We start from the raw sequence: 14,827 nt of genomic DNA on the forward strand, positions 1-14,827 counted from the left end.
AGTGTCAGAAATCAAGTGCTAAACGTGTTAAATGGGCAAGAGAGACATAGCAAGGTATCACCTTCATCAGCTTATTTGATCTCTTAGTTAAAAAATAAGTTCAAATTGTGGCAACAGGACATCTTGCCCCATCACCAAAGATAAATCCAGTTTAAATGCTAAAAAAAGGTCACATCATACTTGGTTACCTTTACAGTGCAAACACACCTGATCCCATAAACTTTTGTTGGAAGAACCAGCTCCTGAGTGTGGAAAGTTGTTCTGCCCATCTTGTGGGTGACAGCTCTCCCATTTCAGCAACAGCGGAGGCAGTTCCTGCTTAGAACACTAATTGGGAACTTCCTATAAACATTATTCATCTCTCTCTACAAGGCAAGAAATCCAGAACAAAAACAATATGCTAAAAAAAAAAAAAAGGAGAATGCTTGGCTGTGTCATACTCTATAAATATTTCTGAGCCACCATAAAAAAATAAAAAGAAAAATAGTTCCTATGTTGTAACAATTACACACTTCAGATCCTTAAAAAACAAGCTAGTGTTTAACCTGAGCTCTCAGCTATAAAAATAGCTTTGTTAATCTTGGCGTAATTCTGTGTTTTATTTCAAGATAAAATACATTCCTGCAGAGTCACATCTTCTTGCCACTTGTGAGTCTTTCAAACATTCAAGAGGACCACAGAAAAAAATGAGGTAACTTTCCATCATAGCTGCCGGGTCGATGATCTCTGGTCCTCAGAATTACCTCTCTGATGGAAACAATTTCTTCCTCTGCAGAAAATGGAAAAGATTTTTATTAAAAAGCATTTTCTCTGAAATATCTGAAGCAACCACACTTCTGTGAATTTACTACACACATTTTCACACTGCAAACAGAGTAAGAACACAGAGTAAAAATATAAAGAGGAGAAGGTAAACAAAGTACTTCACAGAAAGGCAACAGTCCCAGGGCCACCACTGGGGTATTGGGAAATAAAACCTTTCCAGTTGGCTTTGAGGAAAGGAATGATATTTGTGCCCCAGGCCAGCCACTGAGTCACCATTTATGAGCAGTGGCACATGCTGCTGTGTCCAAAACTGAATATAGCCTTGTACTCACTGCTTTCCTCCTGAGTTCTTCAGCTCCCCTCCACCTAACCTCTCTCTAGAGGCAAAAAAACTGATGAGAATGGCTAAATCATTGGCAGATAGGGAGGAAATTGCCTTAATGTTTGTCAGTGCACCTACCCTCAAGTGAGTTTCAAAGCAATTTAAAACCAAACAAACACAACCAAAATCAATCATTTCTGTACATGAAACTGCACAAATGTTTAGTTATTTCTGGATCTGCTCTGCTTCAGATCTAACTGATCACAGTGATTCAGTGCCTTTTAACACAGAAAGAAAATTAGAATTATGCATTAGCCAGTGACTTGGAGAGCCACTCACTTTTGTCATGGATCTACAGTGCATTGTGGTGTGTTTGTTCCACTGGCTCTTTCTCAGTCGAGGCAGATGTGATTATTTCTGTAGGCTCAGCGTGCTCTCCCCACTCTGCTGCCTCAGCACGGGGCTCAGCACTTTTGGGGATTTGCTCCTGAAGCTTTGTAACATCAGTGGTTTCAGGATGCAAGTCACAGTGCTGGCTTCAACCTGTAAAACCTCCAGCTGCTTTTACCTCAGGGCTCTTTTTAGGAAAAGAAGAGCTCTCTCTGTGCACAGGAACATTACAGCAGAGGAAGGTTTGGCATTCCAGCGACTCAGCATCCATCTCCTCCAAGTGCCCCATCAGCTGCACTCTGGGCTCTGAGAGAAGACTCAGTGTCTCCAGGCTTAATGCAGCACCAGCTTAATGCAAACCAGCCTGACTCCCCAGGGCACAGAGGGGTTTGGCTCCACAGGGCACAAACAGCTCAGGGACTACAGCTGGAATATCTAAGAGAGAACTGAGCACCAGCTCCCCCCTGGATCAAGGCTGATCCACACAGGAAACCTGATGTCACACAGTGTCACAGCCCAGCTGGCTGTGGGGTAACCTCCCTTTGCAGGCACGAGCTTGGGTTGTGTCAGCACTGGAAGATTTCTCTTTTTTTGCCAGGTTTTCTCCTCATTGTTGCTGGTTCTTATTCAGTTTCATGTGGTGTTCAGGACTTTAGCCATATCTGGTTACTCTTTTGTCCTCAGAACCAGACAAGGTGGTGCCTACTGCAAGCATCCAATCCACAATAGGAGAACAAATAATCAGAGAGTGAGAAATTTCCTGATTCAAAAAAGAAAAAAACCAATCTGCTGTGGGCAAGGCTACTTTGGATATTCTGAAACAGCTTTATTCAATACATTCTACTTTTGGGGCTCTGAGCCCAGGAACAGTGTCCTAAAACAGCCCTTGGCCTTGGCACTGGAAAAAACTTCCCAATCTCTCATTCAACAATGTTCACATCCTTGATCCTGTTATCTGTAACACACAGAAGGGTTTTAACTACAATAAGGAGAGTGCAGATACTGGGGAATGAAGCTGTGAGATCTGACTGCCCCAAGTATGAGGAACATGCTTGAGAAAAGTTTAATTATTTGACTAAAGGAACTACTTGCTGACTTAATATCTGTTTGCTGTTACAGTACTCACAAGAGCCTTATTGGAAATGCTCTTAGAATCCTGTGCCAGGCCCATCTCCAAAATCCATAAAGTGTTTTATTACTGCAGGTGCATTTATAAAGAGGGAAGCAAATAAAAAAAGATCAAGCTGAAAACACCTTTATGCTCAGGGAACATCACAGAGAAAAAAAGGAAGCTTAACATCTCTTTTCTCCTGCAGCAGATAACTGGCTTCTGTGAAGAGTTCCTGCAAGTTCTGTTGTTTCTATTGTAATGTAAAAACACTACATGGAAATCAAAGGACTCAGAGAATAAGATTTTCAGAGCTGCCAGGTTCAAGCTGGTGAGCAGCAGGGGTACACTTCTTAATTTCCCCTTCTCCTCCCCCCACCCCCAGCAGGGTACAGAATCCAACATGTACCAATTCCCCCTGATTAAATTCTAAAGTCTGTATGTATCTCATATTTATTATGTTCTAAAGCTCAGTTTAGAACAGCCCCAGGTAAGCCTGGATTTAAGCAGAGGTTAGCTGGCCTGCATAAATTAACTCAAACATGCTTGACGGGTTTTTGCCCAGAACTGCTCTGAAAGTAGATCAAAGCTCCACAGATGTGGCTCAGGATCTGCTCCCGCCACTACACACGAGTCTGCTTCATTTTCTATCCACTAAAGCACCCGTGCTGAAGGAGAAGCCAATTTCCAAGCTCAAAAATGCAGCATCAGATTCTAAAGCAGAGTCATGGGCAGCCAGAGTAGCTGAGCTGTGATGTGCCAAGCAGTGAGCAGGAGCCAGACAGCTGATGGGGCTGGGCAAGAGCCACAAGCAAGCACTGTGTGCAGGGAGCTTTTCAGGAATCCTCCTACTCAGGAGTCTTTGCAAAAGACTAAACTGCTGCTGTCTTTGCCACTGAATGAAATCCTGCAGAGGAACTTCTGAACAAAATATCCTTTCAGTTTATGCAAACGCTGGCACACAACCCTTACACTCAGGCTCAGCACAGCAAAGGGTTTATGGTTCTGAATGTTATAAAAATGGCTTTGTCTGCTCCTTACAGCAACGTTGTTCTGGTCAAGTTCATCTAAGGCTAAAAGGAGTGCAACTTTTTAGAGGGAGGTGATATGTGTGAGGATGAAGATGAGGGTTCAGCACTGCTCTGAAACCAGGAGCCTAAACCCTCCCTTTGGGATATACAGCAGCACAAACGTGCTCATTTCTAGGGACAAAAGGTACAATGTCCTTGTCAAACAAGGTAGAAATTCTTATGGCTATTTATCCACCAAACAAGTGACCCTTTCTCTGATTACATCTACTGCCCAAATACTCAACAGGAACTTTATCAGCACTTGTGCTCATAAAATAAACTGCCATGACAGCTTCATACAGGTTCTCTTCTTTGACCACTGAATATATTCTCTGACCCTGCAATGAAGGAGCTAGAACTACTAACCCACAACAACTCTGCATTTATTTAAACCAAGCTTCTGGTTTAAATTCACACCCAAAGTATCCTGTATACCACCTATTCCCTATACTGCCCTCCTTTCCATGAATATAATGATAAACCAATTCTGACTGTGAGTCTCTGGGACAGCAGAGCAGTGAATGTGTGCTGAGCCTGAGAAATCATCTCATTGGCTTCAAGTGAGAAAAAAAAACAGTATTAACTTTTTTCTAGACCTCCTACAGCTTGCCCCAAAATGACTTCTGCCTTCCATCTGCTCAGACACATGCAGGAGTCAAATCCTGTCATGACCTTGAGCAGCCAAACAGAATCCTATAAAAAATTCAAGCACTAGGGCATGCAGGAGCTGTCTCTTCATAACCAATATCCCCCTCATGCTTTGCTAATGCAGTGCAAGCCAAGCATAAGGGCAAGGATGTTCCCAATCAGTATTCCTGAGCACCTCACCCTTTTCCTGGGAGAGCAATCTGTACCTTATTCATGTTGTTGGTGTTGGGAATGGAGGGAGGGCTTGTGTGGAGGAGGCTGAGCTCCAGATCAGCCAGCATCTGTCGGGACTGGGCCAACGAGCGCTCCAGCTTCCAGAACAGCGAACTGGTGTCCTGCAGGACACAGAGAGGGAGCCAAAGTCATGGAAGGATCTTTTCTTTTTCTTTTTTTTTTTTTTTGGAGGATTTGAAAGAATTATAATGCACCAAGAATCAGCATTTTGATTTTGAAATGTTTCTGTTCAAAATACTGCAAAGTAACAGACTCTGTCTAACTGCTGGTGTTTCTGATAAACACAGAGCTCTTTCCTAGTGGCATTTTAAACAGATTTCCACATGCAGGTACATGGAGCACTCACAAGAGAGGTAATTCAAGGATAAAGGAGAGAATAAGGACATGAGAAAGAGGGAAGACCAAGCAGAGCAGGAAAGAAACAATGTCCAACAGCTTCTGATAACTGCATCCACCTGTGCTCAGATATTTAGTGGAATTACCAATTAGCCAGCATCCATTTTCCTGAAGCTTTTCTTTCCAAATCCTTATTAATTTTTAAAAAACTCATTTATACTTATGCTGTCCAAGACCTATTGAGGCAACAAGGAGTTATTTTAAAAATAATATGTTACCACTTTTGTCATAAGGCTGCTGTCTCATCATTTGAGTCCCCAGTTCTTCCATGCCAGGAGACGTTTGCTTTCCTACCATCAGTCATAATTCCCCATAATTCCCCTTAAAATCAGTCAACAACATTGTGCAATAAGATACTGACTGTGTTGATGAAGTATCTCTTTGTTGGTTTAGTCACTGCTAGGTCACTGATGTCCAGAGGGGAATCTTCACCAGACAATTTCCCAGAACTTTGAGTCATGTCGTTCTTCTGAGTGGATGCTGAGAGAGAAGCCAAGTGGAGGGAATTCATATCCATGTTTCCTTCACTGTTAAAAAAAAAAATTAAGACATTGGCAGAAACAGCATCACCATCCTTTTTAAACGTCCAAGGGAAAATCGTGGCACAACATAAATAACTGTGGGCCCTGAGCCAAGGAAACCAAGAAGCTTGGGAGAGTACCCTGTTCCTCAGAGCATTCCCATGTTTAACAGCTTCCCTAGATCAGTTTCATCCTCTGAGGACGAGAGTTTGACATTCAACCAGTGTCAATCAGCTCCACGACCATGAGTTTGAGTGTGAATTTAACCTTGCAAAGAGCACACGAAAGGCAATACTTTTTTCTTCCCAATACTCTGCTACTTGCTCCTCTCTCACACCCAAATCCTTTTCTGGTTCTAATTAACTATTAGGCAAATTAATATTTGTAGGTGTACCCTTCAAGGGAATTTCACAGTGTTTTACAGTCATCATCTCACTTCAGAGATTACAGACGAGCTTTCCCAAAAAGGCTTGGGTTTATTTATTTTTAAATACAGGAGAAAATCACATTCATCAACTTCTCAACACAACAGAAACAGAGTGCTAGCCTTGCCTGAACTGGCAAATAACAAAAAAAAATGTGTATTTTAAAGAATATACCACCTTTGAATTGATGACATTTCATTAGATATTCTTTAGATAGTTATTTTGGTGTAACAATGCTTTCCATACCTGGCAAGACTGTTAAAATAAGTGTATTTTTAACTGACATTCAATCTAGGAAAAAGCCCCCACGAGAGTTGCCAGCTCATGAGTGTCTGCTTGTCCTATTTCACTTCTCCCATAAAACACTGGGATAGAGCAGGTTCTCTTTTAAGACAGAAAAGATCATGTTTGTGTTTCTGACAAGGAAAGGTTTTGTGGAGACGTGAGGGAACAAGCAGCCTGGAACAGGGATGTGAGGAGATGAGATGAGATGAGCAGGGCCTGCCCTGGAAAACACACAGGTTGGAAAGGAAGGGGACACAGGTTTGATTTTGAGGCAGGGAAATGGCCCAGGACTGGCTGGCTTAGTCCCAGCCTGAGCAGACTCAACAAATACCTGCTGATGCTCCATCTGTAAAATGAGAATTGAGATAAAAATCCAAAGGCAGCAAACGTTGGCCCAACATAAAGGAAGTCACCAAGTCAGAGCACCCAGAAATGATGCCTGCACTCTGGGATTTCACAATCCTCTCTGCCATTGGGGAAGGTATTTGACTGTTAACAGCCTCCTTGTTGGCTGTTCCAGAACTCAGGAACTCATGGCAAAAATATTTGCTGGGCTGACAGGGAGGTGCCAGCACCCTTCCCTAAACACAAACTACATCATCAGCACTCTGAAAGCAGCAATGGAAAACTGGAGGATCCAGATTCAAGTCCCAGGAGGAATGTTGTGTTTGGTCTCTGCCATTAATCCCTTCACAGAAGCAATGCTCCTGCCTTCCTCCCATTTACGGGCGAGGATTTATTGCCTGGCAAATCCGAGTCAGCAGAGGCTGGAGAGCAGACAGGCAGGGATTTGCACTGAGTCAATCCATCTCCAATTAGCAGGGCCCCAGGACCAAACGTGGGCATCAAGAAAACTGGAGAGCTCAGCAGCAAATCCCAAATGGGTAGCACAGCCCCCCTAACTGGAGGAGATCTGTTCTAGCTGCACTGCCCAGGTTGAATTTGCTCCTTTTCCCTTCAAATTCACTCAAGGACAAGACAAATAGGGCAAGACAAAAAGTGAAAGCAGCTTTCATGATCCAGTCTCAAAAGGGATTTGGAGGGATGGCAGTGTGTCATTGGTGCTGCTGGGGGAGTCGATAAGAAAGGTCAGGGTAGGCAGAAGGGGAGTGGAGTCTTTTCAATGATTTATAGGCAGTGGAAACTAGAGAGAGCCCACACGGCGTGTGAAGCTCAGCTAAGGCACATGGGAATGTGCCAGGCCAGCATTATTTTTCAGTGGCTGCCCATTCACCTTGTTTCTGAACAGGTCTGTCTCACTGCACCAACAACTTCTACAATATTTCTGTTTCAAAAGCCACACAGAATGAAAGCATCCATACATCAGATCTTTCCATTCCATAAGATTAATCTGTTTGGATGCTGGGCAGGCTTGCTGGCAAACACTGTGAGCAGGTTTAAACAGCTGTTCATTTACTGTGCCTGTCAAACCACCAGCTGGAAGGCTCCTCTCCTCTGGCTAAAGAGCAGCTATGAAATCGCTGTGAAACTTCAGAAATCCTTCTAAAATACAGCTGGTAAATCAATTTTTTGTAAGGAAATAGAGGGACCAACAGAACAAATCCACAGCAAGTCTCAGCTCTGAATGCCTTTGCTTATGCAGGCACAAAGCCACTTCTGTAAATGCAGAGCAGGTTTTATCTCGGAGACATTCCAACATCATTGAGGCACCTGAGTCTTCTTCTGACACTTCTCAGCATTAGAAACCTCATCCTGCTCATCCCCAACCACATGTCCTTTTCCTCTCACAGCACAAACAGAAGGACAGAGTCCCATGAACTGGAAAGTGGACAGATTGCTGTCCTTTAAATCTTGCCATCTCATTTCTTGCCCTGACAGAGGCAGCAGCCTGTGCTCATAGCTGTGTCCTACATTCTTGCCCAGCCAAGGTCTGATTTCTCAATAGAAATAACACAAGTCACTAAAGCATCACACAAAACCTGGATCTGCTTGTTGCCTCACAGAAACATCACTGTACAAATCCAGCTCTGGTCAGTACATATTTGACCCATATGAGTTACAAGCAACACCTGGGATTTCAAAAAATCATAAGATTTTCTCAATTAGTTTATCTGGCTAATTTATATGGTATTGCAGCTTCTCCTGCCCAGACACCTCTTGGAGATAAGAGAGGAGAAAAAATAAATGCATAAAAATAGAATCATGATACTTTAAGAGCTATTTTTATTTTAAATTTGTTACTTTTCGGGTTGATAGACTAAGTTTAAAACAGCAGTTACTTTAAACATAGCTTGAGATAATACTGAGAGCTTATACACCTAAGTTTCTACATACATCTATTTTATGCTTATTTTTTAAAGGCAACAAACTCATAACCTTTTTGAGCAGGTACATTTCATCTCTTGTGCAGTCTGGAAGCAGTTGTGATCTTTTCCATGGCAGGTACTTCCATCTCTCTTCTTGGGTTTGAAAATCTCCAGCCATTCCAGATCTGAAAGCGGCTTCCACCGTTCTTTATTTGTGATGAAATTATTAATACCAGCATCAGATTCAGACTTGCACGACACAGGAGACTCTCTGCTTTTTTGGGCAGACTCAATGTCAGATCTCTCTTCATTATCAGTTTTGTCAGATGTGATATTGTTCTGGATCAAAGTGCTTTGCAAATCTACACGAGATTTGATGTTTAGCCAATGATCATATGAAGGCAAAGACACGTCAAAGGATTTTTGGTCTTTGCTTTTCACTCCATTCTCTCCAATTTCCCTGTTTCTCAATGGCCTTGTGTTGTTTGCCTCACGACATTTTTCACTGTCTAGCTCATCAAAGCTTGATGCAACATCCTGCTTTTCTCCTTCTTCCGCAGGGACGGCCAAGCCTTTCTCAGCTTTTTGACACTGGTTTAAGAACGCTGAGGTAGTTTCCTCCAAGTCTGAAGCATTCAGTAATTGTCTATTATCTACTTCACACATCTCAGGGGTGGGTTTTACCCTACTTGCTGGAACTGGTGCAGTTCCACACTCCTCGCACATCCTGTGGCTGCCCTCAGTCCTACCCTTGTGTGTCTTGCTGGGGATTTCAGAGGCAGAGAATGTGGCCCCTGTGCTACAACGGCACGACAAAAACAAGTCAGAAACGCTGCAGGTAAAGAGCAACCCCAAGTGCACTCCTACAGTTCTACAGAACCCAGGCTGCTGCTGCCACGGTTCTGCAGCAGCTCACACACCACCAGGCAGCTGTATCCTGCCAAAATCCCACAGAAAATCTGCCCAGATTTGGCTGTTACTTTTCAAAATCGGTCTGAGAGTTCCCTCATGTTTTATACAGTACGGTGATTCTGTCTGAACTTCCAGGGTGTGCACCAATTCTCTAACTTTACTTCCTAAAATAAACTTTGCTTTTTAAACCAAAGTAGTAGGAAGCCAGATTAACACCTCTACCACCAGACTAGTTCACTTTCTAAAAAAATCATGAGCTGTCTGGCCTGCTACAACACTTGGTCTGTGACTGATGTTCATGGTCTCTCCTGACCAAATAAAACACAAGGTACTTGACAGCTTCACTGGATGTTTGTGGTCAAGTCCAGCAAAGCCATCCTGACCCAGCACACGCCCCTGTTAGGATGTTAGTTGGGGCTGAACAGTGAAATCTCTCTGTGAGGACAACCTATTTTAGAAAAAAAATTAAAACTGTCTTTACCTCCTTTCACTTGGTGCCTTTTCATGCTTCTGCATGGAGTCCTGAGAGCTTTCCAAGTTGACATGAAGGAAGTGTAAGTCCCGCTGCTGTTTTACACAGACCTGTTAGAGGCAGTGAGGGGTATTAGTGAATGCCTGGGTGCAGGAATATCATCAGCAGGTAGTACCACAGTACTTGTCTTCAAAAATCATCCTCAAAATGCTTTTACAAACCAATGCCTGTAGTCAAACTATTGTCAAAGACTTCCAAATCTAAGAGGACATCTCTGCATGTATTTAGGAAAATAACATTTTGCAGTAATAAACAGGATTTCTATTAGAAGATTAGAATATTCTTCTAAGATGGAAACACACTGAACAATAAATAAAATACTATTACTGTTACCTGATATTTAATACATTTTATTACATTGTTCACAGCTACAGAATTACAGGATATGATAATGATCATGGGATTTGGCTTTCACTACAGGGGATTTTTTGCACAGCTAATGGAGAAGGTAACTATCCATCAATTACTTGCAATTAAAAACAGGGAACATGCATTGAGAACCCCAGCTGAGAACAGGTGAATACACAGGGTTTAAGTTGTGAAAAACAGATCTGCCAGGACACTGTACCCCTTATGCTGCTGAGTTCACCTTGGGCAGGTGTGCAATCCCAGTGCTGCTGCCCCTTCACACGACTTCCCAGGCCTGGGACCACCATGGGCTTTTCAGCTCAACCCCAAATGAAATAAATCAACATTCTACAGGGATCCCAGCAGGGCACAAACAGATTGTTTTTTTTCTTAATCAATAATATCTAACTTTTTTACACTGTTCCACACAGGTCTGATGTTACTGAAAATGCTCCTCTAACCTCTGACCTAACAATCAGGGCTGTACCTGTCGCAAACTGGACAATTCCTTTTCAATCCGCATTTGCTTAGACTTGGTAAACTGATAAAGTTGATCCTTTCTCTGTGCTTCCTCCACTGTTTCAAAAGATAATAATTGTTTTTTTATTACTTCAGGTGAATAGAAACAAAGCAAATGCATTGCTAATGCTGTGTCTGTAGCAGTAGAAGGCGGTACCAAAACAAAATAAAAGCACTTTCTTAAGATCAACGGGACCTGTTTCTCCTCCAGATAAAAAGAGTACAAAAACCACAAGAAAACAAAAAAAATCAAATCTTTTCCTTGGACTTTTCCTCAGCACCTGGCTTCATTTCACTGTGCTTCACTGACTGATCAATGTTTTCAGAAAGGAAAAGAGAAAAGGAAAAAGGGAAAGGGGAAAAGAGGAAAGCATAAAGGAAGTTCTGATAATTAATTCTAATTCATGCAAGTCGAGGGAAGCGCAGCAAAACAATTCCCAATTCTATTGGTTTTAAAATAATGAGACATGGGATCAATATCCCATGTCAAAGGTAATAGCAAACTAAAAATGACAGGCAAGGAAATTATCTCATAGCAGAAGACACCTTTGGCCACGTAATCTTTCAAGGTTTCTGAGGCTGTCCCCAAGAATATTGCATGACCTTTCCTATCCACTGCAGCACAAGATGTTTTTCCACTCAAAACCAAAGGTATCGTGGAGATCAAAATGCAGTTTTCTAAGGCCTGCATATTAAACCAGCCTAAACCAAACCCATCACCTAAAGAAAGCAACAGGGAAGAGGAAGTCTCAACATTTGCAGGAGAGAATCCCCCGAGTCACTTACTCCTCCCCGTGTAATCACTTTGGTGAACTTTGTGCTTTCACAAGGTTTTATAAAGTGTCCCTGCAGAAGGCCCAGATATTGCTTCCATAGAAGAATGGCACACAAGGGATTTACTTTTATTAAACTGCAAGGAAGGCAGGTAACAAGCTGCCTCCTTCACAAATATCAGTGAATTGCTGCCCAGAAGTCTCTGAGCCACTGAAAGCCAAGTCATGAAAGGCCAACTGCCCACCCTCACCTGCCAGTATCAGCTCACTCCTCAAGCAGCCATTTTCATGTTTCAGGTGACTGATTTCTTCCTGGTGCTTGCTGCTTTCTTTCATCTTTTCAGAGAGGACATCTGTAGAACAAAATGTAGCATTTCCCAGAGTGAAAAGGAATCATGCTGGCCTACACTAAATTAGGTGTCCAGCAGAAACATTTACCTTTCATCTTATTTACTTGAAACACGACATCATTCAGTGTCAGCTTGAGGTCTTGCTGCTCTCTGTTGCGACTGAATTCCTCAAGCTTTGCAGCACGCAATGCATTCTCCAGTGTTTTAAATTTAGATGTAACCTCAGTAATCTGATCAGTTGTTTCAATTAAGGCCTTGTCCTGAAATAGGAAACACCATGAATTCTTATTTTTTACATCATGGATGGGTTTTGACAAAACAACAGTATATTTTTCTGTAGTGGTTAAAATGATCCACAGTTTTCCTTCCGAGCTTTTGAGGAAAAAATCCACCAAATTAAATCCTGGAAACAAGCTTTTTAATGAAAATAAACCAGTTGATTGCTGACCCCTTTTCCCTTCTCAAACAAACCTAAGAATTAACCACAAGTGAGATCACCAGTGACGGAGCCTTGTGGCACAGTCACCAACAGCTGCACTACAGTTTGACCACATTTAGTGCCACATTTAGCTGACAGATGTTACCTTCAGCTGAAGCATCCTGAGAAGCTCCTGTTCCCTCGCTTGCAGCTGGCCTGTTTTAGCAGACAGTTCCAAAACTGAGCAGTGGAGACTCTGATTTTTCTCCTAGTGAACAGAAATAAGTGGCAGCTATTACTTCAGTGATACAAAGTCATTATTTTTTCCCAGTAAATGCACCCACAACGTTATTTAAACATTGTGAATGGCAACGTGGGATCCTGAGCAAACTGGAGAGAAGAGGACTGGAGTAAAAATTGTTCCCCAATTTGTTTGTGATCAAGGGTCTTAAACCCTGCTTGTCACAGTTCTGGAATGTTACAGCTCATCACAAGCATCCTGTAAATGCATGGACTACAAAACCAGACCATTACTCAACCCCTACCTCCAGAGCCTGGCAGTGAACAGATGAATCTGTTATTTTTTGAGTGAGCTCTTTAAACTTCTCTTGTGTGTTTTCAAGTGTTATCTTACTATCATTATGCTGGGATTCTAGTAACTTCAACTTTTTGGTCAGTGATTTTATAACTGCATTTCTCTCGTTCAGCTCACCTGAAAAGGAAGGAGACAAAGTTATAGATGAGAAAACAGCTCAGAGGTTGTCATGCAATTTCTCAAATCTCATAAATAATTTAACCCAGAGTGTTAAAATCAACCAATTCAGACCTGGATGCTTATGTTGCACACTCTGAAGCAGGATTCCCTGGCTACCCAGGTCAGATGGAACAGCAACTGCATGGTGAGGTCTGGACTGAGACTGTTCAGAGCCACCAGGTGTTTTGCTGGGTGGTTTGTCTTTATTCAGAGCTGTGCAGCAGAACCTCAGGGCACAGACAGAGCTCTGTAACTTGCCAGCAGGTTGCAAATTTTTGTCTTCCCCCACATTTATTTAATCAGATTATTTTTTTAAAAATTCACAGAAGCAATTTACACATTCAGATGAGAAAGAGTTGTGTGATCATCACACCCCCTTCAAGATCAGATCACTTCAGCACTAGTGTGTAAGTTTAGATCCCAGAGAAAGACAATAAAATTTAAGGCTGAAGGGTAGGAAATGCTTCCTTATATGATGCAAAACTGTTATTGAGAGCTTGAAGCACTTGAACATACTTTTAAGACCAAGATGTCATTATTTTCTTCACAACACTTACTAGTTAATAAGCTGCATCGTTCTGCTAAACTCAGTATTTTTTGGCGATCATCTTCCCAGGCCTGAATATGTCTCTCATGCACTGCCACCATGTCATTGAGCTCCCTGTCACGATCTTTGAGCTCTGAAATTAAAAGCTTGAGTTCCTGTCTCTGCCTCCTAATGATGCTGTTCTTGCGATCGGGGCTAAATGCCTACAAAGGTGAGACAGGGAATGCATTTCAACACAAGGAAGTGACAAATTCTCTCATCATAAACTCGAGGGGTTTATTTTTAGTTGAGCTATGTTTATATTATAAATAGAGACCATTCCAAGAAGTTCCTTTTGCTCGTGGCCTTTCAGTGAATCCCTTCGCAGAACAAGGTGGTACCACCTGTGGTCCATGACTCAAACCCTCAGCAGCACAATGAGCGCCCTCCTACCCAAAATAGAGCTGATGATGGTTAGCGGCGCTCTCATGTTTTACCTGGGGCGAAGCAGAACGCAGCAGTGATGAACTCATAGGGGACTGGGGGCCAGAGCTCTGCCAGGCATTAGTGGAACCGGGAACGCTTCAAGGCTGTCACGCTCATGAGCACGGAGACTCCCCCGTTACTCGGCGACCCTGAGGGGGCACACGCGGCGTTGAGGCGGGCGGGCCGGGGGCGGCCCTGAGGCCTCCCGCAGGCCTGAGGGGGGGCCCTGAGGTACCTACCAGCCCCGGGGAGCTGCCCCCGTTCCCGGGCAGGCTCGCAGGGCTCCCCCGCTGTCCCCGCCACCCTTCCTAAGCCCAAGGGCTTCCCCTGCCCTCCGTGCAGTCACCCCCTGCCCGTTATCCCCCGTTACCCCCGGCCGCCCCCGACCCACCGGCCCCGGCCGCCGTTGGAGGAAGCTCCGCCCCCTCAGCGAAGGGGCCGCGGGTTCGAGACCCGGGGCTCCCGGTTCGAGTCCTCCCTACGCGGGTTCGAATCCCGCGGCCGCCTCACCCCGGGGCTCTGCTGGAGCTGCTAGAAAAATGTGATCATTAATAATGTTGTTAATACGGGATGAGTAAGAATCAGGCCGCAATGTTAAGGGAGGCAACTTCCCTGTCCAGTGTTAAATGGGAGGGCTATAGAGATTCCGGCAGCTCTTGAGATTCCAACCACAGGGATGGAGTTCTCGCTCCAGATACAACACATGGTTTATAAATAGAAATCACCGAAAAAAGCAACTTTACAGGAAGAGAACAGAGTGTCTGACACATCACCCCCT

At 43.4% G+C, this 14,827-nt stretch overlaps 1 protein-coding gene across 3 annotated transcripts; it reads right to left on the reverse strand.

Moving 5' to 3' along the window:
- Positions 1–580: 580 nt before the first annotated feature.
- CCDC62 (coiled-coil domain containing 62) lies at positions 581–14,539 on the reverse strand. 3 transcript variants are annotated; one of them, XM_014874922.2, is made up of 13 exons: positions 14,441–14,539; positions 14,061–14,198; positions 13,595–13,787; positions 12,829–12,995; positions 12,450–12,551; positions 11,954–12,125; positions 11,767–11,868; positions 10,711–10,799; positions 9,825–9,925; positions 8,502–9,230; positions 5,295–5,460; positions 4,510–4,638; positions 581–769 (listed from the first exon to the last, which is right to left on the reverse strand). In XM_014874922.2, exons 2-13 carry the CDS (start codon positions 14,094–14,096, stop codon positions 740–742), a joined length of 2,016 nt encoding a protein of 671 aa, XP_014730408.1. In that variant the 5' UTR covers positions 14,097–14,198; positions 14,441–14,539; the 3' UTR covers positions 581–739. The 3 variants fall into 3 exon arrangements, with proteins under 3 accessions (XP_014730408.1, XP_088031927.1, XP_088031926.1); XM_088175800.1 differs by lacking the exon at positions 581–769 and adding an exon at positions 2,263–2,432; XM_088175801.1 differs by lacking the exon at positions 8,502–9,230.
- Between the last annotated feature and the right edge of the window lie 288 nt (positions 14,540–14,827).

This window comes from Sturnus vulgaris, chromosome 19 (genome assembly GCF_052056855.1).
Source record: "Sturnus vulgaris isolate bStuVul1 chromosome 19, bStuVul1.hap1, whole genome shotgun sequence".
NCBI classification, from domain to species: Eukaryota; Metazoa; Chordata; class Aves; order Passeriformes; family Sturnidae; genus Sturnus; species Sturnus vulgaris.

What these genes read in the sequence shown, in the direction of transcription:
- CCDC62 (XM_014874922.2), bottom strand. Translation starts at nt 14,096, where the DNA reads ATGAGTTCATCACTGCTGCGTTCTGCTTCGCCCCAG. An exon ending in GAGTGAGCTGATACTGGCAG is followed by an intron (nt 10,800 to 11,766) that starts GTGAGGGTGGGC and finishes CTTTTGAAACAG; the next exon opens with TGGAGGAAGCACAGAGAAAG. An exon ending in ACACCAACAACATGAATAAG is followed by an intron (nt 770 to 4,509) that starts GTACAGATTGCT and finishes CATTTTCTGCAG; the next exon opens with AGGAAGAAATTGTTTCCATC.